The sequence below is a fragment of the Ahaetulla prasina genome, chromosome 3 (assembly GCF_028640845.1).
Source record: "Ahaetulla prasina isolate Xishuangbanna chromosome 3, ASM2864084v1, whole genome shotgun sequence".
Lineage (NCBI taxonomy): Eukaryota > Metazoa > Chordata > Lepidosauria > Squamata > Colubridae > Ahaetulla > Ahaetulla prasina.
Genome location: NC_080541.1, coordinates 172,451,599 through 172,474,819, shown reverse-complemented (window position 1 = coordinate 172,474,819; position 23,221 = coordinate 172,451,599). Strand labels below are relative to the sequence as shown.

The following is a 23,221-nucleotide window of genomic DNA, read 5'->3' as shown; positions in this document are numbered from 1 at the left end:
CCAACAACTAATAAATAATGTACAGCTTTCTTTGCCTCCATAACTATTTTCTAATTTGGGGTAAGTAATGCTTCATATTGCTGTATTATAACTAGATATGGTCAGGAATATGGTTCAAAAATTAGACTACAAAAGTTAGACTTATCTTAATAGATATCTACTGCAATTAAAGACACCCTTGAGTCAAGCTTGACTCCAGACAACTGCACTCATGCACTTTTCTTGACAGCTTTACATTATTTCAGAATGTTTTCTTTATTACTTAATTCAGTCAACAGCTTTGACATTCCCAGAACACTCATCCAACCACTAACTTGGGCTGACCCTATTTAGTTTCCAAGATCAGCTAGGATCAGACCTTTAAATAATGACCGTATATTGGTAATTTGGAGGAAATGGGGAAGGGAATTGGGAATTAAATTTAGTTATAACACATATAACAAGGTCCTAAAACGGTTTTATTGACATGGATAAAGCACACTCTAATCATTAAAGCTGCTTCTTTGTATATAACTAAAAGCACCACGAAGTCTAGATTTAATCATTGAGACTAGAAGCCCAATTAAAAACACAAGATAGAAAGTAAATAGAAATAAAATTAAGTGCAAAATAAAAAAAATCACTATTAGTACACAATATAAACACAAAAAAGTATTCCAGAATTAAAGCCTAATCCAAAAAAATGGCTTGTGTGGCAGGTTTAAATGATGTTTGGTCAGTAGCACTTGGTTATTTTAGGCTCCTGGGACTATTAATAAAACGGAGTTCAGTTTCCTTGAGATGTAGTAGGCAAACATGGGATAGGTGGAAAAGAATTGTGAATTATGGCAAAACAGAGAAAGGAGACTTAAAAGAGGTATTAGAAATTGGGGTGCGGGATTGGAGACTCTGAAGGTTCATTTCCTGCTGTTAAGCAGCATTTGGCAGGAAAAAAGGCATCAAAGACAAGAAAGAAGAAAAAGCAAAGGACACACAATCAAGGGGAGTTAAGTGAAAATGTATGGAAGCTCCAATTCATTAAAATAATCTTCCTAAGATACCTGAAGGGATTATCCTTTCCTATAGGTTTTATAGATTCAATTTAGACAGTGGGACAATGGAGGTCTGGACCTAGTCCACAAAACAACATAATTGTTTTAACCTGTGATGAGTACATCCTTGCACAAAGTTCTATAATACTTCCCCAGCTTTGATTAGGATTTAGCTATTATAATATGTTTGCACTTGGTAGCCCTTGAGAAATTTCTCCTCAGGTTTATTCAGCTGCCCTGCCTATTACTTCAGAAGCACATCCAGAGGCATTTGGAGCAAGGAGGCCAAAATGGTGCTATATGATTAAAGCTGGAGAAATTTTAATATATAGGAATGTTATCAGGGGTGGGATTCAGCCGGTTCAAGTGAACCGGTAGCTCCGACGATCAGCTGAGACTGAACTGGTTTGCTCCAACAATCAACTGGGCCTACCTGCCCCTGAACTATACTGACCTATATTTCCTTTGTTTGAAGCCCAGCTGATAAGCGCAGCAGAGTGGATTGCTGCGCCTCAGCTGTTTTACTCACCGCGGCTGCAGTAGAAGGTCAGTTTTAGAGCTGTTTTCAAATGCACTGCGCGTGCTCAGCAAATACCGATTGAATCCCAACACTGAATGTTGTCTTGTTGGGACCACCAAAGTTTTTATGAAACTTTGTGGCTTCCTTCTCTAGGCTTAAGGCTAAATTCAAAAGCAGCTTAGGACCTATGTGATCCAATGATATCTCCCGTGATTCAGAACTGAACCGATTTATTTCTGGAACTGCAGTGTGTTTAAAACCACAGCAAAGCTACTCCTCTCCCCCCCCCCGCAAATGCTGTGGTTGTGAGGATTTCTCTTTGGCAAGACCTGTTGCTTCGAATTATCTATTGGTTGCTGAATTTTATTTCTTTCAGCATGAAAGGTGGCTTGCCAACTTTGCAGCATTCCTTCACTATTCAGTTTTTGGTGGGTTGGAGGTTGGGGGGGCGGACTTTTTTGCACACAAGACAGTGCACACAATATAAATAAATGGGATTGGGGGGTTGGAGAGTCAAGTAACTTATTTCCTTTTTCTTTTTCATGGAGTTGGCATAGATTAAATTTATTATTCTAAGACCAATAGCACTTGGAGCGAAACGGAGATTGAATTGTATTTTTTTGCTCCTTGTTTCCATTGTTTGAAGGCAAACTTTTTAGTTGCCATTTTGGAACAATTACAGCAATTATCTTACTGTAGATTTCTGCTTACTGGAATTTGAAATCTTGTCTCCCTCAAAACACAAAAAGAAAGGAACCTTGGTAAGTATAGTGGTACCTCGGTATTCAATTGCTTTGAAAGTCATCAGATTTGGTACTTGATGTATTTTGATGTGAAAATTGTATATCAATAGTCATTGTTTGTTTAATATGTGACATGCAAGCTAGAATTTGTCATTTTTGTCTGCCTCATGAATCTACCCTTTCCAGCCAAAACAAAGGGTAAAAGGTTAGTCATGTGGTTTGTTTAGTACTTGTTTTTAGTACTTGTAGCTCCTCCCAAAATTAATTAACGGCGAGTGCTGAGGTACCATATAGATAGAATCAAAATATATTTGTCTGAAGCATAATAGCCATTTTCTGATAAAAGCTATGGTATCTAGAAAATTAATCAGTTCTATCAAAAAGAAAGAAAAAGATTATTTGATTATTTTAAATTTGAGTCATGGAGCTTAAATTAAAATTAAAATTTAGATTTAGCTGCCAAATCAAATCATGCATCCTTTGAATCAAGCTGTTTCTCAAACCACTAAATGAAAATCCAACTCCCCTAATAGAAACCAACTGGTAAATGGCTATTTTACAATACTTTGATGTCTTAGAAATGTAGTTAAAATACATCCACTTATCAATGCTGTTTTTTTTCCTGCTGAGTTAATGATAATGACAAGATATAATCAATTTCCAATTACAGAGATATTGCTACCACTTTTCACTACAAGATACAGTATAAGTACAAAAGATTTCTGTTCTGTTTAAGGCAGCATATTTATATTATACTAATGATATAATATACAGTAACTTTCCCCTATAATAAACACTAAACCCATATCCCAAACTCATTTCCCCATATCTTTCCATATAGGATGCATCAAAGGTGAAGCTTCTTTAAATTGGTCTAATTTTGTGAACTATCAGACAAATCATTTGTTTTAAAAAATGGGAGGGTACTCTTTTTATTTCTAAATACTTTTAATATTTTTTTTTGTTCTTGTTATGGTTTAATATTTTAAAAATGAAAACGTGAGATTTAATCTACAAATATAAAAGATGTTAATATAAATCAGTTCTTGCTGGACCTACAACCCTTAGTAGGCCTTCCAAACCTGTAAGTAAAGAAAAAAACAATATAAAGTCCTTTGTTTCAATTTCAGTTCTTAAATTCTTAGGACACCTTTGCTTGCCTCATTCTGGCTGCATCACTATGCAGTGGTGGAATGCTGCCGGTTTAACAACTGGTTCAGTGAGCACATGCATGTGTGCTTTGTATGCGTGTGCAACACTAAAAATGGAGCATTTAGAAGCTCAGCTGCTTACTTTTCAAATCAGCAACAGTAAGTAGAACAGTGAGGGGTGGGGCAAAGCTGTGCGACGCAACTGGGATGAACTACAAAGCAGGAAGTAAAGGACAGCATAGAGCGGGGGTGGGTAGGCAGGACCAACCAATTCTCCCAAACTGCCTGAATTACATCTCTGGTACTATGTTATTTTAACAGGAATATATTTATTCATGACAAAAAGTAAGTACAGTTTAAACATATGTTTAAGAATAGTTTTGTAGCTATCTACAAAAAAAGAAGAAGCCATCATAATAATAACAACAACACTGTCATTTTAGACACAATACTTCTTTCTAAGATATTCTGAGTTAATACATTTCTAAGGACCTTAATCCTCACTGCAACTGTTCTGTGGCTTGGGACAAGAGAGATAAATGACCCAAGCATGCATGTTTTGCAAAGTAATGTAACCACAGAGCAAATCCTGTTGCCGAGTCCATTAATCATCAGTACTTCTCTCTTTGTATTTATGTTCCTTCCTACACTTTGACATACACCATGCTTGGTTCAAAAAAAGGCAACCACTCCTTGTTGATTTATCAGAAATTGCTTCCTAAATCATAGGGATTTAAGAAAGCTTCACATATTCAGATAGAGAAGTTCCCTTTTAAACACACATTTCAAAGATACTCATGAAAACAAACTTCCTTTTCATTTCATGAGAAAAGTGCTTAGGCAAAGCACAGAGAATTCAATTGATGCAAGGGATTTGGTAAGTTAGTAGAAACACTTGCTTCTCTCGTTTCAAAAATACATTTTTTAAACTAGTACCATGGAAAATCTACAAGTAACACCAGTAGAAATTCCTCTTTAAAAACAGCATAGGAAACAAAATTCATTTCAAGCACGGCAAATGAATTCTTCATCAAGAACTTGGTGACTTCAGACCTTGAAGGGACTACTACTGGTAGTTATTCCCAAAGAACTGTTGGGACAGCTCTTCCTCTGGTTCCACTTAACATCTGAGAGAAAGCAGAAATGAGGAGAGCCATTCCAGGAAACTGGTGCTATCAGCTCCTGAGAAGAGCCTCAGGGTTCATGGCAAGATGAGTGATACAGAAATGAATCTTGCAGGTATTTTGTGGGGTAAAAGCTCCAACATCAATAATTATTTTATATTTCCTCTTAAACATAGCCTAGAAAAAAATAAAAACAAAATGGGTGTCGGGTTGGAAATATAATGAAAGATTACAGCTTGCTCAGCAAGCAAGATCAACAGCAGCCTAAATTTGGTAGCAACATCTCTATAGTTCTCAGGAATATATTTTAATAGAATAGGAACGAATATAACAATAAGCTAGGTCACTTTCTCTAGACTATATTTATATGACTGCAGATTATTTTAGGAGTTTGTTCCTGATGGGATTCTAAGTTGACTCGGCCTTCATCCTTCTGAGATTGATAAAATGAGGACTCAGATTGTTGGGGGCAACATGCTGACATTGTAAACTGCCTGGGGTGTGTGTGTGTTTAAAGCATTATGGGGTGGTATATAAGCCTAAATGCTATGCTATTGCTATTTCAGTGAAGATTAGGTTTAGTCAATGCAGTAATTGGCCCGTTAAATTCATCAATTTTTCTGTCATTTTAGTTTTAAAGTGCAGAGCGCAGAGGGAGAACAAGGAGCATTTTACAAGATTTAGGACTCAACCTAGATTAAGTTCCACTTGTCAATGGAAGTCCTTATGAAAAGTGGGATTAATGCTAGGCATATTCACATACAGGGAATACATAAACAAATGAGTTAGCCCTCTATTCTTCAGTGGAATGAGGAAAGTTCAAGCATATAGGGCCTCTGGTGGCTCAGCAGACTAAGTCTGTCTGTTATTTTTTTTTTTATTCAAAAAGTTTTACAAAAATTTTTTTCCCCTTCCCCCCAGCCCCCCTCCCCCCTCCCTTCACAAACCCCCCTCCCCCCTGACTCCCCGGAACAAACAGAAGGTATAGTTAAAAATAAAACAAACATATGCTAAAAAAAATTTTCCCCCAAAATTATTATACCAATTTTCCCTCTCTAGCTCTGACTTCCTCCTTACATAACCAAAATCCTCCCCCCAAAAAATAATAATAATTAACAATAATAAAATATATAAATCAGTAGAACAAATTAATCCTAAAGTATTTAAAACCAGCTAATGAGTAAAAGTCCAATCCAATTCAGAGAATATCTCCCTTATAGCTTCTATAACCATATAATTTCCCCCCCCAAATCTTTCTTACATAAGATCTTTCAAGAATATTCTATTTGCAATTCAGTAGAACACATTATATATTTTGAATACAAGAAATTACAGTATCTCAACTTTATATTCAAAATCCAATATAAATCCAAATATTTAGCTTTTATGATAGATATGGAACATATAATCAACCCATTTCTTCCAGATCTTTCTCACATAAAGTCTTTCGGGGACGCTAATATTTTTATCTGTTAATATTTCAAAAAAAGCTTCTTTCAAGGATAATACTTTTATCTCTTGCCATTTTATTTGATGCATTAGTCTCTGTCTTTCCTTCATTACTCCTTTTAAATAAGTCAATCACAATATTTCCTAATAGTTCCTTATGTCCAACAATCCACAAGTTACTGCCATATATTCCATCAGTCCGGAAAGAGAACTCTTGGAAAGCATTAACCCTGTGAATTTTTCCAATTCGGGAGACAGCCTCTTGTAACACAGATTCAGGCATTTCATCTAAACTTTTTTTAAAAAGCCTTGTTAGATCATCTTGTTCATTCACGATCATATCTTCATTTTTATCCATTTTTGTTTGCACCTCCATTCTGTCCAAGTACTGATTACACTGCTTAATTTCCTCCAAGCTCTCATCCAAAACGTCCCCATTTTTTATCAATTCGTATTTTTGAATAATTAAATACATTCTTTCTGTATAATCATGTATAAAGTCACGAATCCATTCTTCTGAAAGAACCTTCATGGCGAAGTTCTTATGGAGAATCCCCTTATGAAATACTTAAACAAACTAATATAATCCAACAGTCCACAGTCCAACACAATAATATAAAATCTCCATTCACTTTCACTTTCTCAGCAAATAAACGCCTTTTTTCCTTTAAGTATAGGAGAGCTCAATTCGTTACAATCCACAAATAGTGTTTCTCAGCTTCTTAATTATGCAGCTTGCTCCTTTTTACTTTACTTTACTTCCCTTTACTTTCACTTCCTCTCAAGTGCCATTTTAAACAGTCAGTTAAAGCAAGGGGAAAAAAAGTTTCTCTTTTTAAAAGGTGGAAGTCAGGAAATAAAAAAAAATTGCAATCCAATAATTGTTCACTCATGCTTCTTCTGTCTGCATATAGGAATCCACAAAAAGAAATCATTTGAGCAGAAGTGGACACCTTCCTCTTTTCCTGCTTTTGCAGGAGCGCACTGAAGACAGGAGATAGCAGGATTTCAATGGGATTCAAACCCTTTGGGACTCTGCATAAGAAAAACAAAGCCCCTAGGGGAATCTACCACTCCCCTCTGCAACTCTATTCTCTCTCTTTCAACCAGAGAGAGAAATCGAAGCCGGGAACAACTGTTTTTCGCTGTTTTTACCGGCTTTTACGATAGCCAGTGTGGAGTTCCTTAAGTTAGGCACCCAGCGAGAAAGGTGGGGCCAACCGGAAGTCAGTCTGTATGTTATTAACACAGCTTCTTGCAATTACTGCAAGTTCAAGTCCCACCAGGCCCAAGGTTGACTCAGCCTTCCATCCTTTATAAGGTAGGTAAAATGAGGACCCAGATTGTTGGGGGCAATAAAAGTTGACTTTGTATATAATATACAAATGGATGAAGACTATTGCTTAACACTATGTAAGCCGCCCTGAGTCTTCGGAGAAGGGCGGGATATAAATTCAAATAAAAAAAATTAACATCTAAAGCAACTTTCTCCATCTTAGAGACCTCTGGGTCACTAACTCTCCAGCTCTCCTAACCATTATTGGCTTGGAACTATGGAAACTTAAGTGACACAAGTGGGAAGGCACCAAGTTATGAAATGCTGGTTTAAAAAATATTGATCTACAAAGTGTCAGTACCTGGTCTCCAGTGAGAAATGCAATCAATATTAACAACAAAACAAGAGGGTGTATTTAATTATCATTGTGGTTGTAAAAATGTAATTTGTATTTTTGTTATAAAACCTTTTTTGCATGACTAATTTTCTATTGCTAATGTAAATCAATACGTTATTTGTGTTTCATAAATGTGCTGTATACCATCCTATGTGCAGACCGAAGACACCTGCTCTCTGTGAGTAATGGACCTTTTTAACATCTGGCAAAAATTTGTCCTACAACAAGGGAAATCAAACTCAACTGTAGGATTGTGTGTTGATAAAGTGACAACTTTTGGCACCAAATAATTTATTTGTGCTTGAGCTTAGTTAGGAAAATATTTGTCATTAAATGAGACAAGAAGTGGACAATTAATAGGAAATGTGACTCAAGACTAGACTGGTCCTCAGATAGCCAAAATTAAGAAAGAAAAATCAAGGAAAAAAATGCAAAGTGAGTTTTCTTTGAAAAGCAGATAGTCCTTCACTGACAACTGTTCCAAGTCACAATGGCACTGAAAAAAGTGAGTTATGACCACTTTTCACGCTTACAACCATTGCCGCATCTCTATAGTCACATGAGAAAAATTTAGATGTTTGGCAACTGGCATGTATTTATAATGGTTGCCATGTCCCAGGGTCATGTGAACATCTTTTGCGACCTTCTGACAAGCAAAGTCAATGGGAAAGCCAGATTCACTTAACAAACTGTGTCACTAATTTAACAACTTCAGTGATTCAGTTAACAGCTATGGCAGGAAAGGTCATAAAATAGGGCAAAAATCACTTGACAAATTGCTCACTTAGCAACAGAAATTTTGGGCTCAGTTTTGGTTGTAAGCCGAGGAGTACCAGTAATGTGACAGATAGAACCACCATTAACAGTACATGGAAAACTTGGTTTAAACAAACAAAGGTTTTACAGAATAACTTTGCAAACACATGTGACAGTCCATCTCTTAGTGTGCTTGCGATGGTACATACATTAACAAGTATAAATCACTTTGGAAATGTGCTATTTGTCTATCATAAATTATATCCTTTGTTGTAAGTAAGTAGACTTCCTTCCATATATGATTGCAACGTAATTATGGCAAATAAAACAAAACTGTTTAGGAATAATAATAATAATAATAATAATAATAATAATAATAATAATAATAATAATAATAATAATAATAATAATAATAATAATAAAAACATAGATATCCATGCAATGCTAAGTGGAGTAGGGGGCAGGATGCTGATGATAAAGGGCAATATACATTATATTATATTGCAAAAAGTGGTGACTCTTCTGTTTGTGTCAGATATTGGAACCTAAGAATGTATTTGTCACTGCACACGTGTTGTCATTTCTCTGAGGGCAACTATAGTAGTAATAGTGGAAATAGTAAACGGTTTTAAGGTTTGTTTGCAAAAAACACAATACAAAGTGGAAGGGAGGGAGGGAGGGAGGGAGGGAGGAAGGAAGATAATAGATTTTGATTTGTTAAAAGATAATTGGATTGACACTGCATTATATATTTGACTTGGGTTTAGTATGTTATGTCTTGTTCTGTAAATAACACATGATACATAAATTCAGTACATAGTGGCTTGTTTAATACACTAGAGTTACATAGAGAAAGAGAGACAGACAGACAGACAGATAGACAGACTATGTTGGTGAATAGATCAAATATATCATATTCTGTCCATAAGCTATTCTCTAATGGACTGTCATTTACTTTTGCAAAAGTTTCAGAAAACCTACAGCAAATGTAGGATTCAGGGAAATTATTTTTTACATTATCCTTTTCTCCCTGAGTGCACATTATGCACAATACAGCACTTTCCTGAATTGCCAAGTTTTTAAAAAGTTGTGCCACAGTATCTGAAGAGTGCACATATCCACTCTCAAAAGTAATTGTCTCTTTTAAGGAGTCATACAAGACATATAATTGAGTTTTAACTGAGTCAGCAAACTAATTTTTTTTGCAGTCACTGGTAAATGTTCCATATTCTGGGGTACTTGATATAGTATGTTATAGTATACTTTAGCAAAGCACAGAATAACAGTATTTTCTCAGGGTATTTCTAGAGACCAGCTATTCTGTAGCTAAAGGATTCTAATTTCATACTTGAACTAAGGTGGGATTCAAACAGTCTGTTCTGTCTTTTAATGTAATGAGGACTGAATGATACCTTCACAGTGTTCTTCCTTGCCATTAAGTACCTTGTCAATGTGGGTTTAATTCTTGGCCAGTAACTAAGATCCTCCCCAATTAAAAACAACATATTTTGCAACAGGAAGCTCCCAGTTTGCATAAAACTTCACAACTGTAGCAGGAAGGAGTCACAATCAAGTCAAGACCAGATAATGGTACTTAGTTATAACGATGGCTATTTGTACTAGGGTCTGAATTCACATGAACTGATTATGCATTTACTATTTACTTACAACATAATATATGGTTTACCGTAACAGAGTTGAACTATTTCTCAACATTAATATAATAAAATTTATCCAGCACTGAAAAACGGACATTCTTCAAAAATGTCAAAATTTCAATCAATCCAATTTGTTTATAAACAAATAGTTTATAAATTATTTGTTTATCTTTTGGGGTGATTCATGCCTTTAAAAAAAACACAAGAACATCATAGCAATAATGCTCTAGGCATCTTTGGATCATTCCTGAGCTCCTACTTGGCTTGTGGCCACTAGAAATGCACTGGTAAAATAGAGTGGTTGATAAGTGAAACCATTAATAGAGGTTAGCTTAGAAATTCTCCTTAAAATGAATGTGTTCCTGAATTTACAGATAAGACAATCAATTTACGTTTAGCTCTTTTTTCATTTAATGGTTGCATACCTACCTACCCACCTACACATTTATTTATTATATCCCTTAGACCAGGTACAAATAAAATATCTAATAATGGATATTATTAGATGAGAAATAATGTTTTTCATCTACTATATATTTTCTACTATCAGATATTATTAATCTAAATTGAATAAATAAAATACATAATATTCTATTAGGATAGGATAGGATAGGATAGGATAGGATAGGATAGGATAGGATAGGATAGGAAGATAGATGATAGATAGATGATCGACAGATGGACAGAGGTAGACAGATGACATAGATATAAATATATGTTAATAGCATATGACTTAGAGTTTCTATTGAGCCATCAACACATTGAAATAACTGAAGGTGCATTGGAATACCTTTAAAACATCCAAAAATGATTGTCTCACTTATATTCAAGAGCTGGTAGCCCTGGTGGGACAGTGGTTAAGTTGCAGTATTGCAACATAGCCTGGAGTTTCATCCTGACAGGGCTGAAAGTTGACTCTGCCTTCCATTCTTCCAAAGTCGATAAAATGAGGACTCAGAGTCCGAATGCTTGAGGCATCATGCAAATAATGTCTCTACGTTGTTCAGAAAGTGCTGTAAAGCACTACATAAGTCGAAATGCTATTGCTATTGCTATTCACATACCGCATCTATATCTACACATTACATTAATTTGTGACTTGATTAATTATAGCTTAATATTATGGGTTATACTATAGGAAATCTTTTGAAATGGGGTCCTCGTTGAATTTTTTGAGGGGTGACCAGGATCATAAATCAGTCTGGGCAGGGCCAAGATTTTCTGGGAGTTTTATATTGCTTTTGTGGAGAAGGGGGAATTTTCAAAACCATTTTAGTTTAGAATTCACATGTAAGTATTTTTTCTTTATTTTTAATTTTTTAAAAAAATTATATCCATATATCACTGATTCTACAAGGATTCCAAGCAGTTTATAGTGAATCATTAAAAACCCATAAAACAATAAATACTTAAAAATAGTAAAATATATAAAAAAACTATCCATCACAGCATCTATAAACCAACGATCATCTTAAGTATTAAAAGCTCTATGAAAGTTCTCTTCCTTCCTCAAGGCCATCACAATATCAGAGCCACACTCCACATTCTCTTGTTTCCCTACCAACTTCATGAATATGGGAGGGAATCAACATCCCAATTCAGAATGAACGAATATCAGTTATGCCTGACAGAGATAGTGGACAGAAGATAGCTGGATGCAAAGACATAAAGGCCTTGTAGGTTCAAATCAGCACTTACAGATTAAAATTAGGATTTTGAATGGTACTCAGGATTCTACTGGAAGTCAATGAAATGTCCACAAAACCAGCATTATATAATTTTGTTGGTTCTCAGCTGCCAAAAAACAGGCTGTCACATTCTAATGCAATATGATCTTTTAATGCAATATGATCTAATGCAATATGATCTTCAAAAGCAGGCCAGATAAAGTGTATTGTAGTAGTCAACCCTAGAAGTGATAAGGACATCTGTCATTATTAAATCAGAGCTCTTATTTCAAGAAGGGCCACAATTGGTGTACTATCTGAAATAATAGAAAGTTCTTGTACCAAAGGTCTTCCATTGCCTATCTAGAGTAGAACTTTTAGAACAAGTTTAAATGTTGAAAAGAGAAACCTGTGATGTTTTAAGACTTGTATTTTAAATGTATGAAAAAATTCAAACCTCTGTCTCATTCTTCTCAATTCTTGCTATTGTTCACAAAAAGTTCCTGAAATTCCATCACTAAAAATATTTGTTCAGTTTGGTAGATTAGCTTATACAATCTTGATCACAGAGAAAATGAAGATGTCAACTCTGAAGTGAACCTGGCTAAAACTATCTTTTGCTACCTCATAGTTGCCATGAACCCTGAGAGGGGGAAGGGGAAAGTAGGTAGACTGGCTGGCAGTCAAAACAAAAGGTTTTCCTGTGGGAACCAAGGTCATCTCAACAGGTGGCTGTTGAAGGAGGAGAGAAGTGACCAAGCAACCTGCCAGCTATTTTCATTAGACAATGTGACTGGTGACATCTGCACGAATCAAAAAGAGGGCTATGAAAATACTTACAGATACCTCACATCCTGGACATAAACTGTTTCAAACTGTTTCCTACCCTCAAAATGACACTATAGAACACTGCACACCAGAACAACTAGACATAAGAACAGTTTTTTCCCGAATGCCATCACTCTGCTAAACAAATAATTCCTTCAACACTGTCAAACTATTTACTAAATCTGCACTACTATTAATCTTCTCAGCGTTCCCATCACCCATCTCCTTCCACTTATGACTGTAACTTTGTTGCTTGTATCCTTACGATTTATACTGTAATTTATTGTTTCCTGATTGCTTATTTGTAGCCTATGACTATATTAAGTATTGTATCATTAAGTGTTAAATTTGTACCATATGATTATCATTAAGTGTTGTAAGTGTTGTACCTTGATGAAGGTATCTTTTCTTTTATGTACACTGAGAGCATATGCACCAAGAAAAATTCCTTGTGTGTCCAATCACACTTGGCCAATAAAAATTCTATTCTATTCTATTGCTATTTTGCTTGTGATTGTATAAAGCAAATCTATATAGAAAGTTAAAATATGTATATTTTACAAGTATTAATAAATATAGCTTTATAAATATATATTAGAAAATCATAGTCTGAATTGGGTAATATAATTCTCAGGGGTTGCACAAAGAAGAGGGAGTCAAACTATTCTCCAAAGCACCTGAGGGTAGAACAATTGCTTAACAATGTAAGCCGCCCTGAGTCTTCGGAGAAGGGCAGGATATAAATTCAAATTAAAAACAAAAACAAAACAAGAAGCAATGGGTGGAAACTAATCAAGGAGAGAAGAAGCAAGTTAGAACCAAGGACAAATTTCCTGATAGTTAAAACAATTAATCAGTGGAACAACTTGCCTCTAGAAGTTGTGAATGCTCCAAAACTGGAAATTTTTTAGAAGGGATTAGATAACCATTCTTCTGAAATGTTGTAGAGTTTCTTGCCTAAGCAGGGTGTTGGACTAGAAGACCTTCAAGGTCCCTTCCAAGGTCCTTGTTATTCTAAAGTCAATTCTATTGTCCAATTACTGGAAAAGGAAACTGTACAATATAAACCCACACTATATACTTAAAGGAGAATAGAGAATTGGTAAAATAATGTCCAATTTTTTTAATGGATTCATTCTCTTCCATTTGGTGAGCTTCAGTATTCTCCACTGTCACACAGATTCATGTAGATTGAAAATATTAGCCTCAAAGTCTTTGAAACAGATTCAGATAGACATTAGCATGCCAATCAGATTATACTGTTTCATGAGCATTAAAAAGTCAATTCAAGAACATAAGGTATGTAGGCTAATTGTTAGTAATTAGCTAATATTAACAATAGTGATGCTAAATTTATTATGTAAATTTAAATTATTTTCAATGATATTTGGCTTTTTCTTAGTAGATCAGTTTTAATTACAACCATATTCTAATAAACAAAGTGATCTGGTAATAAAGTACTGTGTCTTTTATATAAAATGCTTTATTGTGTAAGTAGTTAATTAAAATAACCTATGTCTTGAGATAATATCTGTAATATAGATCTTGACTTAGAGATAGGAGACAGGGTATGTTTCCAGAATGTTCCTGGTCGTAGATCTTAAGGTCGTATAACCTGTACTCTCTTACATTCAGCGGGTGATATTAACATTAATAGAAGTGTAGAATAATCTTGCTCTAGAATGTTATTCACTGTTGAAATTTTGTACCTTACTATAGAAAATTGTCATTTTAGTGTTTGCAAACCAACTACATTGAGGTTTTTCAAGTTCTTGTTTGAAAGATCCTTATAGAAAAACACTGAAGCGTAAGGAAGCCGTTGTAGTAAATAAAACACAGGCTACAAACTGGGTATTCTTGTTCAGTTTGTTTATCTTATTTATTTACTGCAAGTGCTTTCTTGCCACTTCAGTCATCTTCCATCTTTCCACTTTCTTTTGTAAACATCTTTCAGCAACAATGTGCAAATACAGTAACAATGTGCACTACAGTAATAACAAAAGTTGAAAGAGAACATTCTTGAAATAAATTCTTTTTATTATATTTTTCTTTTCTGTAAAGTAATGCTTAGTGATAGGATATCCTCTTAATTCTTCTGTCAGTATTCCAAGTAATGCACCCACCAAAAGCAGAAATCTGAGGCAGATTAGATTAGATTAGATTAGATTAGATTAGATTAGATTAGATTAGATTAGATTAGAATAGAATAGAATAGAATAGAATAGAATAGAATAGAATAGAATAGAATAGAATAGAATAGAATAGAATAGAATAGAATTTTTAATTCCTTCATCAAGGTACAACACTTACAACACTTAATGATAATCATATGGTACAAATTTAACACTTAATGATACAACACTTAATATAGTCATAGGCTACAAATAAGCAATCAGGAAACAATCAGTATCAGTATACAGGTAAATCATAAGGATACAAGCAACAAGGTTACAGTCATAAGTGGAAGGAGATGGGTGATAGGAATAATGAGAAGATTAATATAGTGCAGATTTAGTAAATAGTTTGACAGTGTTGAGGGAATTATTTGTTTAGCAGAGTGATGGTGTTCGGGAAAAAACTGTTCTTGTGTCTAGTTGTTCTGGTGTGCAGTGCTCTATAGCGTCGCTTTGAGGGTAGGAGTTGAATCAGTTTATGTCCAGGGTGTGAGGGGTCTATAAATATTTTCACAGCCCTCTTTTTGACTCGTGCAGTATACAGGTCCTCAGTGGAAGGCAGGTTGGTAGCAATTGTTTTTCTGCAGTTTTAATTATCCTCTGAACTCTGTGTCCGTTTTGTTGGATTGCAGAATCAAACCAGACAGTTATAGAGGTGCAGATGACAGACTCAATAATTCCTCTGTAAAACTGGATCAGCAGCTCCTTAGGCAGTTTGAGCTTTCTGAGTTTGTGCAGAAAGAACATTCTTTGTTGTCATTTTTTGATGTTAGTTGTCCATTTTAGATGTTGCGATATGGTAGAACCTAGAAATTTGAAGGTTTTTACTGTTGATACTGTGTTGTCTAGTATTGTGAGAGGTGGAAGTATGGAAGGGTTTCTCTTAAAGTCTACCACCATTTCTACAATTTTGAGTGTGTTCAGTTCCAGATTATTCCGGTCGCACCATGAGGCTAGTCGTTCAACCTCCCGTCTGTATGCGGATTCATCATTGTCTCGAATGAGACCGATCACTGTTGTGTCATCTGCGAACTTCAGTAGTTTAACAGATGGATCGTTACAGATGCAGTCATTGGTATACAGAGACAAGAGAAGTGGAAAGAGCGCACAGCCTTGGGGCCCCCCTGTGCTGATTGTACAGGTATCTGATGTGATTCTGCTTAGCTTCACCTGCTGCTTCCTGTTTGTTAGGAAGCTTGTGATCCACTTACAAGTCTGTTCAGGTAGCTGTAGCTGGTTTAGCTTAGTGTCTGGAATGATGGTATTGAATGCTGAACTAAAGTCTACAAAGAGGACCCTTGCATAGGTCTTTGGAGATTCAAGATGTTGTAGGATGTAGTGCAGGATGTAGCAATAGCACTTAGACTTATATACCGCTTCACAGTACTTTACAGCCCTCTCTAAGCAGTTTACAGAGTCAGCATATTGCACCACAATCTGGGTCCTCATTTTACCGACCTCGGAAAGATGGAAGGCTGAGTCAACCTTGGGATGGTGAGGATCAAACTGCAGGAGTGAGCAGTGAGTTAGCCTGCAATACTACATTCTAACCACTTGCGCCACACACAATACAAAATGGCCTTTGTGTTGATGCATTGTGTTCCCGTTTCCAAAATTCACAAAAAAATAGTAAAGTGTTCCAAGCTGTGATCAGAGAATTAGCATAATAAATATAATCCTAGGTTTACAGGCTCAGCAATCTTATTATTTCAGTAGCTTAAGGAACCAAAGACTTTTCTTGGCTACAGCTATTTCACATAGCTTTATTTGGAATAATGGCTTTGTTTCTCTTTAATGACAAAAATTAATACCGACTCTCTAGCAATATAAAGTTTAAACTTAAGATAATAATATTGGCCTAATATCCTAAACATGAATTATGCATACTTTTTTTTAAAATGCTCATGGCACACAAGGATGTCATTCCTTAAATAAACAACAGTTTTGCTCATCATTCAATACTGTATCTAATGGTCTTGGGCTATACGGTTCATATATTTTTGTAACTAGAACATTCCACAGATTTGGAAACTGTCCAGACATTCAACTATGTTTTTCATCCAGTGTTAGACCAGAAGCAAATTAATGGTGCAATTAAGACTTATCAAGAGTCCTAAATCTTTAAGGACAGATCTGAAAGAAGGATGTTCTGATAACATATTCAAAAGGGATACAGACTGAAATTTATTGCCAAGGAGTATAAACACAAATGTTCTCCTCTGAGAAAGTCAAAGAAACAAGCCATCTTCTTTTTCCTTAAAGGGACTTGGAGTCAGTATAACTTTACACAGCCTGCTGAAAGATTTTGTGCAGATAAGTTTTGGTGCTCTATCACAACATTCAGAAATGAGGTGCCCCATCATATGAATCATTTGGATGGGAGCAGTATGTAAATCTTGCAATCAGACAGTTGATCAATAAATAAGCATGGCATCTTCCTTTATTCTCAAGCAGCATGGAGGCAGATATTTTCTGGAGCAGCAGCTCCTCCTGCTCCGTCTCCATGAATTGCACAAATAATTTTGCTTAAAAAAATGAGCTTGCTAACTTGCATGTTAACTACTTAGAAGTCTAGGATTATACCAAGCAGGATAGACTACACCAAACATCTATTTAGAAATCCAGATGATCTGATTTTAACTCTAGTTAGATTTGTCATTGTCACTTCAATTGATGTACCAGTAAAACCTACAAATATAAATTACTACAACAAATGTACCAAACACATCCAGAAACTGTAATACACTAAAGATGCAGTAGAGGTAGTCCTCAACTTATGACCTTTTGTTCAGAGGTCATAATCATGCCATCTTTAGTAATTTGAATATGAAAATACCCCCCTCCACAAAGCGGGAGTATTAAACACAGTGTATCGTTTGATCTATTTAGATAAGCAACATTTTTATAATAGTGTAACAACTCATGGTTTTTATAAGTTCACATTATCTCTCGACTACCACTGAGAGAAATCAAGAGTTTGACTACCTCAATTATAAATCATATGTATGTCTGTATGTATGTATGTATGTATGTATGTATGTATGTATGTATGTAGTGGTGAGATTCAGCCAGTTCGGACCACTTCGGGAGAACCGGTTGTTAACTTTCTGAGCAGTTTGGTGAACTGGTTGTTGGAAGTAATCATTAGGGCAGAGAACCGGTTGTTAAATTATTTGAATCCCACCACTGTATGTATGTATGTATGTATGTATGTATGTATGTATGTATGTATGTATCTATCTATCTATCTATCTATCTATCTATCTATCTATCTATCTATCTATCTACACACACACACACACACACACACACACACACACATATAAGAACAAAGCCAAAGCCTGAAGATGATGAGTGAGATCTCATCGAAATGTTGCCTAAATACTTCCAATATTACACGGGAAAAGACCTGAGCATACCAAAACCTGCATATATATCTGTGTGTGTGTGTGTGTGTGGTGTGTGTGTAGGTTTTGGTATGTTCGGGTCTTTTCCTGTGTAAGGTTGAAAGTATCTAGGCGATGTTTCAACAAGGTCTCACTCGTCTTCAGGCTGGTGCTTTCGGCTTCGTACTTGTGCAAGCAAAGCATGATTGGAGCTGCTATCTCTCTATAAATACTGGTGGGGAGATGTGGAGTGCTGGCTTTCTTGCTGTAAGCAGGTTAGTTGGCTGTGTTGTTACATCTTGATTGGTTGATGGAGTTGATGTTTGCAGATTGGTCAGCTGTTTCATAGCATCCTGTGTGGGTGTGGTCCTAGCAAACGAGTCCCAGCCACGAAAATTGACACTGGACCCAGGATAACACATGATGTCACCACCAATCATCCTCACCAGATTCAAACCCAAACCCATCCAATAGACAAAATACAACCACCATCCAGAAGCCAGACCACGGCGGCATCACTAGCTGCTGCACCCCCTTCCGATCCCCATGCAAAGCAAGCTGACACACGCCATGAACACATGACAGAACCTCAGACTCGGAGCCAGACCAGGGCCCGGGATGTTGCATCACAGCCATCTTCTCGGGATGTTGCAGCCCAGTACTCAGGATGTCACAGCACTAGAGCTCAGGATGTTGCAGCACAGCCCATTACCCAGATTGTTAAGACTAATGGACACACAGCTAGGACCACACCCACACAGGATGCTACGAAACAGCTGACCAATCAGCAAACATCAACTCCATCAACCAATCAAGATGTAACAACACAGCCAATCAACGCACTTACAGCAACAAAGCCAGCACTCCAAATCTCCCCACCAGTATTTATAGAGAGACAGCAGCTCCGACCATGTTTTGCTCACACAAGTACGAAGCCGAAAGCACCAGCCTTAAGATGACGAGTGGGACCTCGTCGAAACGTCGCCTAGATACTTTCAACCTTACACGGGAAAAGACCCGAATACGCCAAGACCTACATACCTATACCTGTGAAAACCTACGAAAACACACACACACACAATTTATGATTGATAAAGATTCAGCCCTTTATGAATCAATAAAACTTACAGACTCTTATTATATTGAACCATCTTAGTAGTAACAGTGACCATAATTCCTAATTTAATTGACCCTCGGAGCCAAATAATGGCCAAATTTAACTTTCTGATTTCCACATCATAATTTACAGTATGTCACTGTTGAGAAACAGAAGACTTTTAGAGTTAGAAGAGCATGTCCTGGTTCGCAACTTGGGCGTCCTCCTGGATGGACGGCTGTCTTTTGATGAACACCTGGCGGCCGTCGCCAGGAGGGCCTTTTACCAGGTTCGCCTGGTTCGCCAGTTGCGTCCCTTCCTTGATCGGGATGCCTTATGCACGGTCACTCACGCTCTGGTTACGTCTAGGCTGGATTATTGCAATGCTCTCTACATGGGGCTGCCCTTGAGGTGCACCGGAGGCTGCAGTTAGTCAGAACGCCGCGCTGGTAGTAAGGAGCCGTGGCTCACGTGACATCGCTGCTCCGTAGCTTGCACTGGCTTCCTGTGGTCTTTGGTGCGCTTCAAGATTTTGGTAACTATCTTTAAAGCGCTCCATGGCTTAGGACCCGGGTACTTACGAGACCGCCTGCTGTTACCTTTGCCTCCCACCGACCCGTGCGCTCGCACAGAGGGTCTCCTCAGTGCCGTCCACCAAACAGTGTCGGCTGGCGGCCCCAGGAGTAGGGCCTTCTCTGTGGGGGCAGTGGCGCTCTGGAGCGAACTTCCCCGGCCTCGTCAAGTGCCTGATCTTCGGACCTTTCGTCGTGAGCTCAAAACATATTTATTCATTAAAGCGGGACTGGCATAATTAGTGATGTATTTTAATTGGGTTTTTAAATATTTTTTAACTTCTTAATTTAAATTTTAATAATCAGCCTTTAAAATTTGCTCTTTTTAATTGTTGTTTTAAATTGTATACATTTTTGTTTTATTTTGGCTGTACACCGCCCTGAGTCCTTCGGGAGAAGGGCGGTATAAAAATTTAATAAATAAATAAATAAATAAATAAATAAATAAATAAATGTCCTGAGATTTGAGAGGCATGGATATTTGTGGAATGATAAAATCAAGGTTAACGTAGATTTTAAAAATCACCCTGTTAGATATGCTAACTGTATTCTAAGAAAATGGAACACAGTAAATCCAGTTTGTGCCTGAAACACCTTTGTGTTTCTCACCACAATAAGCATGTTATATACAAGAAACAATAGACAAACACAAATGTGGTTAACATATCAGGAGACAATAGAATTCTGTCAAGTGGAATACAAAATAAAATTGAGAACAACTGTTGGCAAAGGGACATAACTGTCAATGGTTTTCATATTTACAGTTATCAGAAAGGGTGAAAGAAGACAAAAAGAATTTATGGTATTGAATACTGTGTGACTGACTTTGAAACAGGATTGTGTACAAATGATGAACAGATGATTGCTAAAATGCATATGTTAGCATGATTATGTGAATTTATAATAGGAGCCAATCAGAAACTGTAAACTTAACTTCAGAGAAATCTCCTTCTATAGCTAATACTCATCACAAAAAGAACTAAATGAATATGGATGCATATCTGTTTATACTACATTATAACGACTTCAGACAATGGTGAGTTAGAAGGCTACAAACTTCAATCAGTTTAGAAATGGCACCACAAGCTGAGGCTATACTCTAGAAACATATATAGAGGATAGTTGCGTATGAGATGAAGGCTAAAGTAGATAGAAGTTAGCATGGGCATTGAAATGCTTACATAAATCAAATCTCAGGAAATGTTAATGGAAACATAAATCTGAACAGGGAAATCTTCCTTGAAAGCAAAGACTATCCACTTAGAACAACGAAGGAGAAATCGCAACATCTCTGTCTTTGTTTTGAAGAATGCTAAGTTTTGTATCGCTTTGACAGCTTTGCCAGAAAATGAGCTGTAAATTTATTAGTCAAGCATGTTGCAGAAACACGCACAACAAAGTGAGCTGTTTCCTATTGTGTTTCTCTGACATGTTTCAACTAAATAAACTTTGTCTTGTTCAGCCTTACTGAGATTAAATAAGGATTTAAGTGAGAAAACTATGGAGAGAAAAATGTAACACAATCACACCAACAATACAAGCTTTTGTTTGTTTTGTTTGCTGCTCAAGTTCCCAGTGGAAATTAAAATCAAGATGGTGTAATTGATTTTTACTGAAAAACATGTGTTCCCCTCACTTTTTGTAACGGTTATGTGAGATTTCTATTTTACTGTCACAGACAAGTAGTTGCTGTTGATTACTATTTTCAGTGAAATGTAAGCTCCCCCGCCCCTAGTTATTTGAAGGATAGCACTCTGTTTATTTTTAAAACCCATTATCAGATATATCTGAGGCTTCCAAATTAATCCAAGTCATTTAAACTGAAGTGATTTAAGCAAGTGACACAGAGGTCCTTAAAGTGGATGTATCACATTCCATTGTATTACCTTTTGCTGGTGACAATTACAGATATATAAACTGTGCCTGCTTGAATTGCTTGCATAGGGTGGAAATTAGAAAACCACAGAAGCATTTCAAAGTTCATTATGATATAGAAGATCTAAGAGAAAGCAATAGATTCTACCTAAAGTTATATGACACACAAATTATGAATGAATAATGACATGTTTAGGAAATTAACTGGCCTCTTAACTTATTGCCATAATGCTCATTTCCTCTTTGGATACAAACTCAATTATTATCAAATCTTTTGTCCTAAGGAGAAGGAAATAGGCCTTGCAAGCACTTGCAGTTAACTTTCTACTATGCACACATTCCATTCAAAAACCTTTTAATCCATCATTAGACAAAAAACATATCGAACAACTCTAGAGAAATTAATCTAGGGGTGATATTATAGTGTTTCTCAAGGAAACCAGAGACATGTGAAGAACATAAGAATTTCCAGAGTGCAGAGAAGACACGCAAAAGAGGAGAGAGCAGAAAGCAAGTCAAGATTGGCAAGGTGGTATTAGCTGATTTGATCATTTTGCAGCTGGGATCCTTTGAGATGTTTTAGACCAGTTTGGGGGTTGCATTGTAGGGGCGGAGTGTCCATGATGACATCTGGGAGGGTGGGCGGAGCCTCCTGCTGCCGCCATTACCGGTTTGCCTGAACCAGGGCAAACTGATAGAAAACCACCACTGCTGTGGATGTCATAAAATGTTCCTTATCTCTCCAGTGATACTTGTTATGGGAAATTAGGGGGATAGGAAAATATCATGTTTTATTAGGGGGGATAGGAAAACACCTGTTTTAACTTCTCCACGTATCTATTCAAGCCAGTTAACACGACAGGCCAAAGAAATGTGAAAATAAACGTGAAACATACGAAGTGGTGAGATGCAACAATTATGCCTTTTTGGTCTTGCCCAAATGTAAGACAATTGTGAAATCATCGTACCTGTGAAGAATCATGATTGAATATAACAGCATTTAGGTCACCACAATTGTAATGCTTGATAAGGTCTTCAGTTGTGTAAGGAGCCTGCCAGCTGCCAGCTCGAAGACTTTCATGTTGTAATAATGTTTGATTCAAAGCAAACAGCACCTGAAAAACATTGGAAATACATAGATTTAGCTATAACAATATAAAGTAAAGAATAAAACATATGCATGGCTTCACACATTCTGCAGAACAGCCTTCCCTTATCTGACCTGTTCCAGATATGTTGGATTATAGCAGGGGTGTCAAAATCTGGCCCACAGGGCTGGCCTGGAAATATCAAAGGACCAACTTGCGGTGCCTCTGCCGGCCAAAATGGTGTGCCCCCCTCCCGTGGCCCATTTTCGGCCTTCACGGCCTCCTGCAGCACTCTGTTGGCCAAAAACAGTCCATGTGGAGGCCTCAAGCGCATTCCCCCATACCCTATTCTGGCTGGTAAAGTGCTGCAGGAGACCATTCAGGCTGAAAATGGGGCAGAGGGAGCCCCGTGTTGCCCCCCGTGCCCTGT

The 23,221-nt window shown here is 36.7% G+C and overlaps 1 protein-coding gene across 2 annotated transcripts in view; it reads right to left on the bottom strand.

Annotated features, from left to right (window-relative positions):
• TRABD2B (TraB domain containing 2B) overlaps nucleotides 1–23,221 on the bottom strand; it is a 282,822-nt gene that overhangs the window by 55,414 nt on the left and 204,187 nt on the right. For both annotated transcript variants that reach the window (XM_058176272.1, XM_058176273.1), the window contains exon 4: nucleotides 22,672–22,818. In XM_058176272.1, coding sequence (XP_058032255.1) covers nucleotides 22,672–22,818 — 147 coding nt within the window. The remainder of the gene's footprint in view (nucleotides 1–22,671; nucleotides 22,819–23,221) is intronic.